Here is a 14,707-nt window from a genome sequence, read left to right on the forward strand (position 1 = left end):
AGTTGCTGACATGCAGATCCATATCCCTGGCATCCCCAATAATCCATAATCAATAGCGATCAATAATCAAGGTGTGCGCCGCCGCATCATTCGCAACTCTGAGAGAGGCGGAGATTGAGATCGGCGGTGCACGGATCCGTCCCCTGGCATCCCCTCGCAAACCAATAACGATGTAATCAATAATCAATAGTGATCAATAATAAAGATTAGTGTACCTTTGGATGCTTTGCAACTTTGGGACAAAGAGGTTGAGATCGATGGCACACAACTCTGCCCCCCCCACATCCCCTCACCAACCAATAACGACATAATCAATAACCAATAGTGATCAATAATCAAGATTAATACTTCATTGCTGTGTGCCTTTGGATACTTTGCAAGTGTGAGACAAAGGGATTGAGATCAATGGCACACAGCTCCGCCCGCCAGCATCCCCTCACGAACCGATAACAACGTAATCAATAACCAATAGCGATCAATAACCACTCACCTCCCTATCCTTCAGCTTCATGGCCAGGATTAATTGGTGTCGGTGGTTCGTCAAGGCTTCGCGGTAATTGCCCTTCGAGAAGAAGGCGGAGCCTAGGTTGCCGTGGGCGCGGCACTCGCCCATCTGGTCACCTGTGAGGGATACAGATTTTAGCGCCGCTAATTGCGCGGGATTAATGTTAAGTCGGTACGCGAGGTTTCCCGACATGCTCCCGACCGTCCACACTGCGCAGAATTAACGTACAAGGTTCCCTAATACATCCCAACCGTCCAAATTGCGCTGGAGCATCGCGCCCATATGAACCGCGCCGAAACCACGCAGGAAGCGGTACCTATGGTCTTGGCGACATCGAGGTCCTGCTGCATGTAGGCAGTGCTCTTCTCAGCGTTCCCGAGTGACCAATAAGCGCTGCTCAAGGCAGAGAAGACGGAGCCGCGCAGCTTGAGGCTGCAGGTGCCGATCTTGAGTGCCGCCTCCAGGACCACCACCGAGGCGCCATGATGGCCGGCGGTCAGCAGCTCCTGGCCGACAACGGACACCACCACGAAGGGGCTCTTGTCCAGCTTCATCTTCTGCAGCTGGTGGTAGGTCGGCTCCAGCGACTCTGTGCGGGATGAGAAAGGCGCAGGCAATACATTAGCACGCAACAACCCCCCCCGGCGATGGCCACCGCCATTTTGTCCCCCTCCCGAAGGAGCTAGAAATGCCTAGAGAGAACGCTTCTATAGTCGCTTCTGGAAGACACTGATCATAGAGTTGCGCTGGAGGACCTAGAGATGCCTAGATAGAACGCTTCTATAGTCGCTTCTGGAAGATGACGACCATAGAGTTGCGCTGGAGGACCTAGAGATGCCTAGAGAGGACACTTCTATAGTCGCTTCTGGAAGATGCCGACCATAGAGTTGCACTGGAGGACGTAGAGATGCCTAGAGAGAACGCTTCTATAGTCGCTTCTGGAAAGTGCTGACCACTGAGTTGCACTGGAGGACCTGGAGATTCCTAGTGGGGACACTTCTCTAGGCATCTGTGGGTCCTCCAGCATGACTCCATGGACAATCATGGCAGATGCTGACCATAGATTTCTACTGGAAGACCCATCTAGGAATGTGTAGGTCCTCCAGCACAACTCTATGGTCCAATCCTGGCAGACGCTGACCATAGAGGTTTGCTTGAGGATCTATCTAGGCATCTGTAGGTCCTCCAGCGTGACTCTAAGGCTGACCATAGAGTTGCGCCAGAGGACCTGCAGGTTCCTAGAGAGGACGCTTTCCGGGGCGCGCTCACCTCGCATGGGGGACTTCATGGCAGCCTCGACCATCCCGACCAGCAGCTGGAGGCTCTTCGGGTCCTGCGCCAAACCGGACGCGAAGGCGGCCAAAGCATCGGCATGGCGGCCCAAGTACTGGAGGGCGACGCCTTGTCGGAAGTAGGCCTGTGGAGAAAGAGAAGACGCAAGTGTGGATTACAGCCGCCATCTTTAAATATTTACAGTCGGCAATTAATAATACGGTGCATCTGCCGGTAACACGTTTAAATCAGCCGCATCTGACTGGGTTCGAATTTATGCGCTGTCACGGAAATCCACTCGGGAGAACAACACTCGGAGTAAAGGAATAGTAACAACAATAGTAATAATAAATACAGCTGAGAAGTCAACTGAAAAGTACTCAGTTTATTCTATTTTATTATCCTGAGTTATTTATTTATTTAGAGTATTTATTTATAGTAGAGTATTTATTCAGAGCATTTATTCAGATTATTTATACAGAGTGGAGTATTTATTTAGAGCATTTATGTAGAGTATTTACTTAGAGTATTTATTCAGACTAGAGTATTTATTCGGAATATTTATTCAAGGTGGAGCATTTATTTAGAGTATTTATTTAGCATATTTAATTAGATATTTATATAGAGCATTTGTGCAGAGTATTTATTCAGACTAGAGTATTGATTCAAAGTAGAGTATTTATTTAGTGTATTTAATTAGAGAAGATATTTAGAGCATTTATGCAGAGTTTGTACTTAGAGTATTTATTTGGAGTATTTATTCAAAGTAGAGTATTTATTTGGCATACTTAATTAGAGTGGATTTTTATATAGGGCATTTATGCATAGTATTTACCCAGAGTATGTACCTACAGTATTTATTCAAAGTAGAGTATTTATTCAGAGTATTTATTTAGCTTATTTAATTAGAGTGGATAGAGCCTTTCAGCAGAGTATTTATACAGAATATATATTTGGAGTATTTATTCAGACTAAAGTATTTATTTTGAGTATTTATTTGAAATATTTATTTAGAACATTTATTTAGCGTATTTAGAGCGGAGTATTTATGTAGACCATTTATGCAGAGTATGTACTTAGAGTATTCATGTGGAGTATTTATTCAGAATAGAGTATTTAATAGGAGTATTCAAAGTAGAATATTTATTTAGCGTATTTAATTAGAGTGGATATTTATTAGAGCATTTATGCAAAGTATTTACCTAGAGTATTTATTCAGAGCATTTAATTATAGTGTATGTGTATAGAGCATTTACGTAGAGTATTCAGAACAGAATATTTATTTGGAGTATTTACATAGAGTATTTATTCAGAGTAGAGTATTTACACATAAAACGCTGAATACTCTATAAAGAGTACTTATTCAGAGTACTTATATAGAGTGGAGTATTTATGTAGAGCATTTATTTAGAAGTATTTACTCAGAGTATTTTTATAGATTATTCAGAGTATTTATTAAGAGCAGGGTATTTATAATACACTATTTATTTAGAGTACTTATTTAGAGTATTTTTAAAGAGTATTTTTGTGTGGAGTATTTATTTAGAGTATTTATGGAAGGAAGGAAGAAAACAGGCGGAAAGGAAGGAGGGATAAAATAAAGGAAGAGGGAAGGAAGGATGGTGGGAAGGAAGAACAAAAGATGGAGGAAGGAAGGAAAGAAGGAAGGAAGAGCATTTATTCAAAGTAGAGTATTTATTTAGAGCATTTAATTATAGTGTATGTATATAGAGCATTTATGTAGAGTATTTATTCAGAACAGAATATTTATTTGGAGTATTTACATAGAGTATTTATTCAGAGTAGAGTATTTACACAGAAAACGCTGAATAAATACTCTATACTTTATAAAGAGTACTTATTCAGAGTACTTATATAGAGTGGAGTATTTATGTAGAGCATTTATTTAGAAGTATTTACTCAGAGTATTTTTATAGAGTATTCAGAGTATTTATTAAGAGCAGGGTATTTATAATACACTATTTATTTAGATTACACTGGTGCCTCGGGATACGAAATGACCGGGTTACGAAATTTTCGGGATACGAAAAACGTGGATTGGAAAAAACTGTTTCGGGTTACGAAATATTTTTCGGGTTACGAAATTCATTTCAGCGCGAAATTCAAATGATGCAAAGTGCAGCTACAGGCTTTCCAGGGATTTCCAGGGCTAACGGAAACCTAAGGGGGCTGGGTTAGGGGTTAGCTTTGGCGCGAATTTTGAATTTCGTTAGCAGCAGTGATTGGCTTGCGAAATCAAGCTGATCAACTGTATTGGCTAACGAAATTGGGGGGGTGGCCTGGCTTGAGATACAAAAGCCGGCTTCCATTGATCTGCTCCTTTGTCTGGCCCTGTGGACTGTGTGAGGAAGAGTTGATATTCTGAGCTCTGACTCTTGGGTTCACTTGAGGTTCGGACTTTTCCTGGCCTTTGGACTTTTTCTGCCTTTGCCAGGTGTATCTTCGGATCAAGACCGGCCATCAGGAATTTCTCTACAGGTAGGTTGATGGATTTTTACCTTCTTCTTGTGGGGTGGGGTGGGGTGAGACAGTGTGACCATGCTTTTGCTGTGGGGTGCTGGGTTTTTTTTTTTTTTCAAAGTGTGGATTGTGGGTTTTGCTACTGGCATGTTCAGATGTGTGGATTATGGGCTTGACATGCTGGCTTGCCTTTTTCGGCTTTTTTTCCTTTTAGGGTGGCATGTTCAGATGTGTGGATTATGGGCTTGACATGCTGGCTTGCCTTTTTAGGCTTTTTTTCCTTTTAGGGTGGCATGTTCAGATGTGTGGATTATGGGCTTGACATGCTGGCTTGCCTTTTTCGGCTTTTTTTCCTTTTAGGGTGGCATGTTCAGATGTGTGGATTATGGGCTTGACATGCTGGCTTGCCTTTTTAGGCTTTTTTTCCTTTTAGGGTGGCATGTTCAGATGTGTGGATTATGGGCTTGACATGCTGGCTTGCCTTTTTTGGCTTTTTTTCCTTTTAGGGTGGCATGTTCAGATGTGTGGATTATGGGCTTGACATGCTGGCTTGCCTTTTTTGGCTTTTTTTCCTTTTAGGGTGGCATGTTCAGATGTGTGGATTATGGGCTTGACGTGCTGGCTTGCCTTTTTCGGCTTTTTTTCCTTTTAGGGTGGCATGTTCAGATGTGTGGATTATGGGCTTGACGTGCTGGCTTGCCTTTTTCGGCTTTTTTTCCTTTTAGGGTGGCATGTTCAGATGTGTGGATTATGGGCTTGACGTGCTGGCTTGCCTTTTTCGGCTTTTTTTCCTTTTAGGGTGGCATGTTCAGATGTGTGGATTATGGGCTTGACGTGCTGGCTTGCCTTTTTCGGCTTTTTTTCCTTTTAGGGTGGCATGTTCAGATGTGTGGATTATGGGCTTGACGTGCTGGCTTGCCTTTTTCGGCTTTTTTTCCTTTTAGGGTGGCATGTTCAGATGTGTGGATTATGGGCTTGACGTGCTGGCTTGCCTTTTTTGGCTTTTTTTCCTTTTAGGGTGGCATGTTCAGATGTGTGGATTATGGGCTTGACGTGCTGGCTTGCCTTTTTCGGCTTTTTTTCCTTTTAGGGTGGCATGTTCAGATGTGTGGATTATGGGCTTGACGTGCTGGCTTGCCTTTTTCGGCTTTTTTTCCTTTTAGGGTGGCATGTTCAGATGTGTGGATTATGGGCTTGACATGCTGGCTTGCCTTTTTTGGCTTTTTTTCCTTTTAGGGTGGCATGTTCAGATGTGTGGATTATGGGCTTGACGTGCTGGCTTGCCTTTTTCGGCTTTTTTTCCTTTTAGGGTGGCATGTTCAGATGTGTGGATTATGGGCTTGACGTGCTGGCTTGCCTTTTTCGGCTTTTTTTCCTTTTAGGGTGGCATGTTCAGATGTGTGGATTATGGGCTTGACATGCTGGCTTGCCTTTTTTGGCTTTTTTTCCTTTTAGGGTGGCATGTTCAGATGTGTGGATTATGGGCTTGACGTGCTGGCTTGCCTTTTTCGGCTTTTTTTCCTTTTAGGGTGGCATGTTCAGATGTGTGGATTATGGGCTTGACGTGCTGGCTTGCCTTTTTTGGCTTTTTTTCCTTTTAGGGTGGCATGTTCAGATGTGTGGATTATGGGCTTGACATGCTGGGTTTTTTTTTTCTGTTTTCAAAGTGTGGAGTGTGGGTTTTGAAACTTTGGCCATCGTCCCATGTGGGCCAGAGAGTCCCACCATAGGGTGGCATTTTCAGATTTTGGGTTTCTGGCCTATGGGCTTGTGTTCTTGTGTGCTTTGGCCATGGCTGTGATGATTTGAGAGTGTGGGGTGGGACTTTTGCAAGTTTGGGCCAGAGAGTGTGACCATGGGGGTGGGGGTGGTTTCCAATTGTGGCTTTTGCTCAGTGCCTGTGCCTTTTGTCCTTTTTAGGCTTGAGCTATGGCTCCCAAGCCAAGCGGTGAGAAAAAGAAGAGGGCTCCCTTGTCCTTGGAGGACAAGAAGGACATCATCGCCAAGCACGAGAGGGGCGTGCGCTTGGTGGACATTGCCAAGGAGTATGGACGAAACCCTTCGACAATTGGCACTGTCCTCAAGCAGAAGGAGGCCATCAGAGCTGTTGTGGCTCCAGCGAAAGGCGTGACGACGATTGCCAAGCAGAGGACACCGAAGCACGAGGAGATGGAGCGCCTGCTTCTCCTCTGGATCAAGGAAAAGGAGCGAGTCGGGGACACTGTGACCACCTCGGTCATCTGCGAGAAGGCCATCACCATTTTCGAAGACCTGGCCAGCAGGGAGGCAGATGAAGGAACTTCTTCGCAGGAGGAGCCAGCCACCCCGGACTTCAAAGCATCACGTGGCTGGTTCGAGAAGTTCAAGAGGATGACCGGGATCCACTCTGTCGTCCGTCACGGCGAGGCGTCCAGCGCAGACCACCAGGCCGCCGAAGCATTCGTCGTCGAGTTCAAGGCCATGGTGGAGGAGGAAGGCTACGTCCCACAGCAAGTCTTCAATTGCGACGAGACGGGCCTCTTCTGGAAGAAGATGCCTCGCCGCACCTACATCACCCAGGAGGAGAGGAGACAGCCAGGCCACAAGCCTATGAAGGACCGCTTCACACTTGCGTTGTGTGCCAATGCCAGCGGGGACTGTAAGGTCAAGCCCCTGTTGGTGTACCACTCCGAAAATCCAAGGGCCTTCAAGGCACACAACATCCAGAAGGACAGGTTGCCAGTGATGTGGCGCTCCAATGGCCGCGCATGGGTCACACGCCTCCTTTTCGTCGAGTGGATCAACAGTGTCTTCGCCCCGACAGTGAAGCGGTACCTGGAGGAAGAAGATTTGCCCTTGAAGTGCCTCCTCCTCTTGGACAATGCTCCTGCGCACCCGCATGGCCTGGAGAAGGACATCCTTGATGAGTTCTCCTTCATCAAGGTCCAGTTTCTGCCACCCAACACGACCTCCCTCTTGCAACCCATGGACCAGCAGGTGATCGCCAACTTCAAGAAGATCTACACCAAGCACATGTTCAAGCGTTGCTTCGATGTGACGGAGAGCACACAGCTGACCCTTCGAGAGTTCTGGAAGCAGCATTTTGATATCGTGGTGTGCTTGAAGATGGTGGACTTGGCCTGGCAGGAGATCACCAGGCGCAACCTGATTGCTGTGTGGAGGAAGCTGTGGCCTGATGCTTCTTCCTTGGAAGGGTCACAGTCCGAGGGTGCTGAGCCAGGTGAAGAGGAAGAGGTGCACGAGATCGTCTCCATCGCAAGGTCCCTGGGACTCGACGTGGACAACGAGGACGTGGAGGAACTCATCGAGGAGCACAACGAGGACCTGACAACAGAGGACCTGAAGGCCTTGGCGGCGATGCAACACTCGGCCGTGGATGAGGACGTGCTCCATTTCGACAGGGGCCAGGAGGAGGAGGCTGCGGGGGTATCTTTGCCAACGGCAGAAATTAAAGACATTTTGCGGCAATTCCACAATGTGTCTTCATATGTGGAGAAGCACCACCCTGAGAAGGTGCTCACCAGCCATGCCATTGCCCATTTTGATAATGTCTGCCTTAGCCATTTTAAGAACCTGCTTAAGGGCCGGCAAAAGCAGACATCCTTGGACCAGTTCTTCACTAGAGAGGGAGAACCGTCATCCAAGAAGGCAAAAGGTGACCCTTAAAAAAAAGGTGACCCTTAAAAAAAACACCAAATTCTTTTTAAAAAAATGGTTAACTTTGTTAAATTGGTGGCATTGGCTAAATTGGCTGAATTGGTTAAATTGCTTGAATTGGATAAATTGGCTGAAGTGGTTAAATTGCTTGAATTGGCTAAATTGGCTGAAGTGGTTAAATTGCTTGAATTGGCTGAAGTGGTTAAATTGCTTGAATTGGTTTAAATTTGGCTTTTTGGGCTGCCCCTCTCCTCCTCCTCCTCCTCCTGCCTCACTCCGAGATGCCAGGACCAGATGCCAAGACCATCAAAGATAAGAAAAACACTTTTTTTCTTTATCCTTTAGAATGGGCCTGACCATGGGGTTGCATGTTCAGATTTGGGGTTTCTGGCCTTTGGGTTTGAGTTCTGGGGTGGTATGGTCATGGGTGTGATGATTTGAGAGTGTGGGATGTGAGTTTTGCATGTTTGGCCTTGATTTGATGTGGGCCATAGAGTGTGACCATGGGGTTGCTTTTTTAGATTTGGGGTTTCTGGCCTTTGAGTTTGGGTTCTGGGGTGGTTTGGCCATGGCTGTGATGATTTGAGAGTGTGGGATGTGAGTTTTGCATGTTTGGCCTTGATTTGATGTGGGCCAGAGAGTGTGACCATGGGGTTGCTTTTTTAGATTTGGGGTTTCTGGCCTTTGAGTTTGGGTTCTGGGGTGGTTTGGCTATGGCTGTGATGATTTGAGAGTGTGGGATGTGAGTTTTGCATGTTTGGCCTTGATTTGATGTGGGCCATAGAGTGTGACCATGGTGTTGCTTTTTTAGATTTGGGGTTGCTTTGGTCATGGCTATGATGATTTGAGAGCTCCTCCTCCTCCTTCTCCTGCCTCACTCTGATGCCAAGACCAGCAAAGATAAGAAAAACACTTTTGTATGGTCATGGCTGTGATGATTTGAGAGTGTGGGGTGTGGGCTGTGAGTTTTGCATGTTTGGCCTTGATTTGATGTGGGCCAGAGAGTGTGACCATGGGGTTGCTTTTTTAGATTTGGGGTTTCTGGCCTTTGAGTTTGGGTTCTGGGGTGGTTTGGCCATGGGTGTGATGATTTGAGAGTGTGGGATGTGAGTTTTGCATGTTTGGCCTTGATTTGATGTGGGTCAGAGAGTGTGACCATGGGGTTGCTTTTTTAGATTTGGGGTTTCTGGCCTTTGAGTTTGGGTTCTGGGGTGGTTTGGTCATGGCTGTGATGATTTGAGAGTGTGGGATGTGAGTTTTGCATGTTTGGCCTTGATTTGATGCGGGCCATAGAGTGTGACCATGGGGTTGCTTTGGTCATGGGTGTGATGATTTGAGAGTGTGGGGTGTGGGGTGTGAGTTTTGAAAGTTTGGCCTTGATTTGATGTGGGCCATAGAGTGTGACCATGGGGTTGCTTTTTTAGATTTGGGGTTGCTTTGGTCATGGCTGTGATGATTTGAGAGCTCCTCCTCCTCCTTCTCCTGCCTCACTCTGAGATGCCAAGACCAGCAAAGATAAGAAAAACACTGTTTTTCTTTATCCTTTAGAATGGGCCTGACCATGGGGTTGCATGTTCAGATTTGGGGTTTCTGGCCTTTGGGTTTGAGTTCTGGGGTGGTATGGTCATGGGTGTGATGATTTGAGAGTGTGGGGTGTGGGGTGTGAGTTTTGAAAGTTTGGCCTTGATTTGATGTGGGCCATAGAGTGTGACCATGGGGTTGCTTTTTTAGATTTGGGGTTGCTTTGGTCATGGCTATGATGATTTGAGAGCTCCTCCTCCTCCTTCTCCTGCCTCACTCTGATGCCAAGACCAGCAAAGATAAGAAAAACACTTTTGTATGGTCATGGCTGTGATGATTTGAGAGTGTGGGGTGTGGGCTGTGAGTTTTGCAAGTCTGGCCTTGATTTGATGCGGGCCAGAGAGTGTGACCATGGGGTTGCTTTTTTAGATTTGGGGTGGTATGGTCATGGGTGTGATGATTTGAGAGTGTGGGGTGTGGGCTGTGAGTTTTGCAAGTGTGGCCTTGATTTGATGCGGGCCATAGAGTGTGACCATGGGGTTGCTTTTTTAGATTTGGGGTTTCTGGCCTTTGAGTTTGGGTTCTGGGGTGGTTTGGTCATGGCTGTGATGATTTGAGAGTGTGGGATGTGAGTTTTGCATGTTTGGCCTTGATTTGATGTGGGCCAGAGAGTGTGACCATGGGGTTGCATTTTTAGATTTGGGGTTTCTGGCCTTTGAGTTTGGGTTCTGGGGTGGTTTGGTCATGGGTGTGATGATTTGAGAGTGTGGGATGTGAGTTTTGCATGTTTGGCCTTGATTTGATGTGGGCCAGAGAGTGTGACCATGGGGTTGCTTTTTTAGATTTGGGGTTTCTGGCCTTTGAGTTTGGGTTCTGGGGTGGTTTGGTCATGGGTGTGATGATTTGAGAGTGTGGGATGTGAGTTTTTCATGTTTGGCCTTGATTTGATGTGGGCCAGAGAGTGTGACCATGGGGTTGCTTTTTTAGATTTGGGGTTTCTGGCCTTTGAGTTTGGGTTCTGGGGTGGTTTGGTCATGGGTGTGATGATTTGAGAGTGTGGGATGTGAGTTTTGCATGTTTGGCCTTGATTTGATGTGGGCCAGAGAGTGTGACCATGGGGTTGCTTTTTTAGATTTGGGGTTTCTGGCCTTTGAGTTTGGGTTCTGGGGTGGTTTGGCCATGGCTGTGATGATTTGAGAGTGTGGGATGTGAGTTTTGCATGTTTGGCCTTGATTTGATGTGGGCCAGAGAGTGTGACCATGGGGTTGCATTTTTAGATTTGGGGTTTCTGGCCTTTGAGTTTGGGTTCTGGGGTGGTTTGGTCATGGGTGTGATGATTTGAGAGTGTGGGATGTGAGTTTTGCATGTTTGGCCTTGATTTGATGTGGGCCAGAGAGTGTGACCATGGGGTTGCTTTTTTAGATTTGGGGTTTCTGGCCTTTGAGTTTGGGTTCTGGGGTGGTTTGGTCATGGGTGTGATGATTTGAGAGTGTGGGATGTGAGTTTTTCATGTTTGGCCTTGATTTGATGTGGGCCAGAGAGTGTGACCATGGGGTTGCTTTTTTAGATTTGGGGTTTCTGGCCTTTGAGTTTGGGTTCTGGGGTGGTTTGGTCATGGGTGTGATGATTTGAGAGTGTGGGATGTGAGTTTTGCATGTTTGGCCTTGATTTGATGTGGGCCAGAGAGTGTGACCATGGGGTTGCTTTTTTAGATTTGGGGTTTCTGGCCTTTGAGTTTGGGTTCTGGGGTGGTTTGGCCATGGCTGTGATGATTTGAGAGTGTGGGATGTGAGTTTTGCATGTTTGGCCTTGATTTGATGTGGGCCAGAGAGTGTGACCATGGGGTTGCATTTTTAGATTTGGGGTTTCTGGCCTTTGAGTTTGGGTTCTGGGGTGGTTTGGTCATGGGTGTGATGATTTGAGAGTGTGGGATGTGAGTTTTGCATGTTTGGCCTTGATTTGATGTGGGCCAGAGAGTGTGACCATGGGGTTGCTTTTTTAGATTTGGGGTTTCTGGCCTTTGAGTTTGGGTTCTGGGGTGGTTTGGTCATGGGTGTGATGATTTGAGAGTGTGGGATGTGAGTTTTGCATGTTTGGCCTTGATTTGATGTGGGCCAGAGAGTGTGACCATGGGGTTGCTTTTTTAGATTTGGGGTTTCTGGCCTTTGAGTTTGGGTTCTGGGGTGGTTTGGTCATGGGTGTGATGATTTGAGAGTGTGGGATGTGAGTTTTGCATGTTTGGCCTTGATTTGATGTGGGCCAGAGAGTGTGACCATGGGGTTGCATTTTTAGATTTGGGGTTTCTGGCCTTTGAGTTTGGGTTCTGGGGTGGTTTGGTCATGGCTGTGATGATTTGAGAGTGTGGGATGTGAGTTTTGCATGTTTGGCCTTGATTTGATGCGGGCCATAGAGTGTGACCATGGGGTTGCTTTGGTCATGGGTGTGATGATTTGAGAGTGTGGGGTGTGGGGTGTGAGTTTTGAAAGTTTGGCCTTGATTTGATGTGGGCCATAGAGTGTGACCATGGGGTTGCTTTTTTAGATTTGGGGTTGCTTTGGTCATGGCTGTGATGATTTGAGAGCTCCTCCTCCTCCTTCTCCTGCCTCACTCTGAGATGCCAAGACCAGCAAAGATAAGAAAAACACTGTTTTTCTTTATCCTTTAGAATGGGCCTGACCATGGGGTTGCATGTTCAGATTTGGGGTTTCTGGCCTTTGGGTTTGAGTTCTGGGGTGGTATGGTCATGGGTGTGATGATTTGAGAGTGTGGGGTGTGGGGTGTGAGTTTTGAAAGTTTGGCCTTGATTTGATGTGGGCCATAGAGTGTGACCATGGGGTTGCTTTTTTAGATTTGGGGTTGCTTTGGTCATGGCTGTGATGATTTGAGAGCTCCTCCTCCTCCTCCTGCCTCACTCTGAGATGCCAGAACCATCAAAGATAAGAAAAAAACTTTTTTTCTTTATCCTTTAGAAAGTTTAGAATGGACCTGCCAGTCATTGTTAAGATCATTAGAAAGTTTAGAATGGACCTGCCAGTCATTGTTAAGCTCTTTAGTGCCTCAGGCAACTTGTATTGTAGGGTACTTAGCTTAATAGGCCTCTATTGTGCCTTTGTTTTGACTTGCAGGTTCAGTCTGAGGTCATAGAACGCATTAGTTATTTTCAATGGAAAATGTGTTTCGGGTTACGAAATTTTCGGCTTACGAAAGGAATTGCGGAACGAATTAATTTCGTAACCCGAGGTACCAGTGTACTTATTTAGAGTATTTTTAAATAGTATTTTTGCGTGGAGTATTTATTTAGAGTATTTATGGAAGGAAGGAAGGAAACAGGTGGAAAGGAAGGAGAGATAAAATAAAGGAAGAGGGAGGGAAGGATGGTGGGAAGGAAGAACAAAAGATGGAGGAAGGAAGGAAGGAAGGAACAGTGGAGGAAGGAGGGAGGGTGGTGGGAAGGAAGAAGAAAAGGAGGAGAAAGGAAGGAAAGAAAGAAGGAAAGAAGAAAGGAAGGAAGGAAGGAGGGAGGATGGTGGGAAGAACAAAAGGAGGAGAAAGGAAGGGAGGAGAAATGAAAAAATGAAGGAGGGAGTGAAGAAGAAGTATGGAGGGAAATATCCTTCCCATTTCAGCTCTTCTTCCTTCCCTTTTATCAAATCTATCCTTCCTTCTATCCCTCTCCTCTTTTATCTCTCCCTCTTCCTCCTTTCTTCCTTCCTTCCATTCCTCTCCTTTCATCTCTCCCCTCCTTCCTTCTTTCCCCCCTCTTCCTTCTTTCCTTCCTCCTCTCCTCCTCTTCCCTAATGTTTTCCTCCTCTCTTCCTTCCTGTCTCACTCAGGCAGGAAAAGGAAAGGAAGAAGAAGAAGAAGAAGAAGAAGAAAGAACGAGAAAGGAAGAGAGAGACCCTCCCAGACAGACAGAGAGCAATGCAGACCCCTCCCAAAATTTCTCTCTCTCTCTCTCTCTCTCTCTCTCAAGATTGGGAAGGAAGGAAGGAAAGAAAGGGAGGGAGGGAGGGAGGGAGTTAGGAAGGAGGGAAGGAAGGAGGGAAGGGAGGGAGGGAAGGAGGGAAGGAAGGAAGGAAGGAAGGAAGGAAGGAAGGAAGGAGGGATGGAAGGAGGGAAGGGAAAGAAGGAAGGAAGGAAGGGAAAGAGAGAAAGAAGGAAAAGGATGAGGATGATGGTTCCTCTGAGGGGTGTCCCTGGGACCCCAAAAGATTGGGAAGGAGGGAAAGAAGGGAAGGAGAGAAAGAAGGGAAAGAAACGGATGAGGGGGAGGATGAGGATGGGGTTGCGGGGACACCCCCAAAAGATTGGGAGGGAAGGAAGGAAGGAAGAGGGGAGGAAGAAGGGAAAAGGATGAGTGTGAGGATGATGAGGGACCCCCAATAAACTGGGAAGGAAGGAAAGGAGAGAAAGAAGGGAAAGAGAGGAAAGGAAGAAAGAAGGGAAGGAGAGAAAAGAAAAGAAGAAAGGAAGGAAGGAGAGAAAGAAGAGGAGGAGAGAAAGAAGGGAGAGAAAAGGATGAGGGGGATGAGGATGATTGGTCCTTTGAGGGGTGTCCTTGGGACCCTGAAAAGATTGGGAGGGAGGGAGGAAGGGAGGGAGGGAGGGAGGGAAGGAAGGGAGAGAAAGGAAGGAAGGAAGGAAGGAAGGAGAGAAAGGAAGAAAGGAAGAAGGGAAGGAAGGAAGAAGGGAAGGAAGGAGAGAAAAGGATGAGTGTCAGGATGAGAATGTGGGATGTCCCTGGGAACCCCCAAAAAATTGGGAAGGAAGGAATGGAAGGAGAGGAAAGGAGAGAAAGAAGGGGAGAAAGAAGGGAAGCAGAAGAAGAAGAGAAGGAGAGGAAGAAGGGAACGAAACAGACAAGGGTGATGATGAAGATGAGGGGTGTCCCTGGGAACCCCCAAAAGATTGGGAAGGAAGGAAAGAAGGAAGGAAGGAAGGAGATGAGAGAAAAGAAGGAAGGAAGGAGGGAAGGAGAGAAAGAAGGGAGAGGCCGGTTCCTTAACAAAAGAGCCTTATAAGGCAATCTGAGAGAACGAAATTGGGAGGGGGGATGAAGGGAAGGAAGAAGGGAATGGTAAAGAGTGGTGAGGAGGGGCCCATCCATCCATGGAAATGTGGGAGGGGGTCCCCCCAAAATTACTGACCTTCTTCCTGGGTTGCCATTTCATCATATTTGTCCGGAGTGTCAATTGGGGGGTGGTCCTAGTTGGGAGGAGAGGGGACTCCAAAATCCAGGACCCCCCAAAAAACCCTCCCCTTCCTCTTCCT

The 14,707-nt window shown here is 46.6% G+C and overlaps 1 protein-coding gene across 1 annotated transcript in view; it reads right to left on the minus strand.

Annotated features, from left to right (window-relative positions):
• The window catches only part of LOC149284509 (tetratricopeptide repeat protein 28-like), a 42,434-nt gene that overhangs the window by 23,640 nt on the left and 4,087 nt on the right, over positions 1-14,707 (minus strand). Inside the window, exons 3-5 of the mRNA XM_089496538.1 lie at positions 1,775-1,922; positions 822-1,094; positions 491-621 (exon numbers count right to left, since the gene is read on the minus strand). Coding sequence (XP_089352664.1) covers positions 491-621; positions 822-1,094; positions 1,775-1,922 — 552 coding nt within the window. The remainder of the gene's footprint in view (positions 1-490; positions 622-821; positions 1,095-1,774; positions 1,923-14,707) is intronic.

Source organism: Sceloporus occidentalis, unplaced genomic scaffold, assembly GCF_023333645.1.
Source record: "Sceloporus occidentalis isolate IW3139 unplaced genomic scaffold, rSceOcc1.0.p SCAF_91, whole genome shotgun sequence".
Taxonomy (NCBI): Eukaryota; Metazoa; Chordata; class Lepidosauria; order Squamata; family Phrynosomatidae; genus Sceloporus; species Sceloporus occidentalis.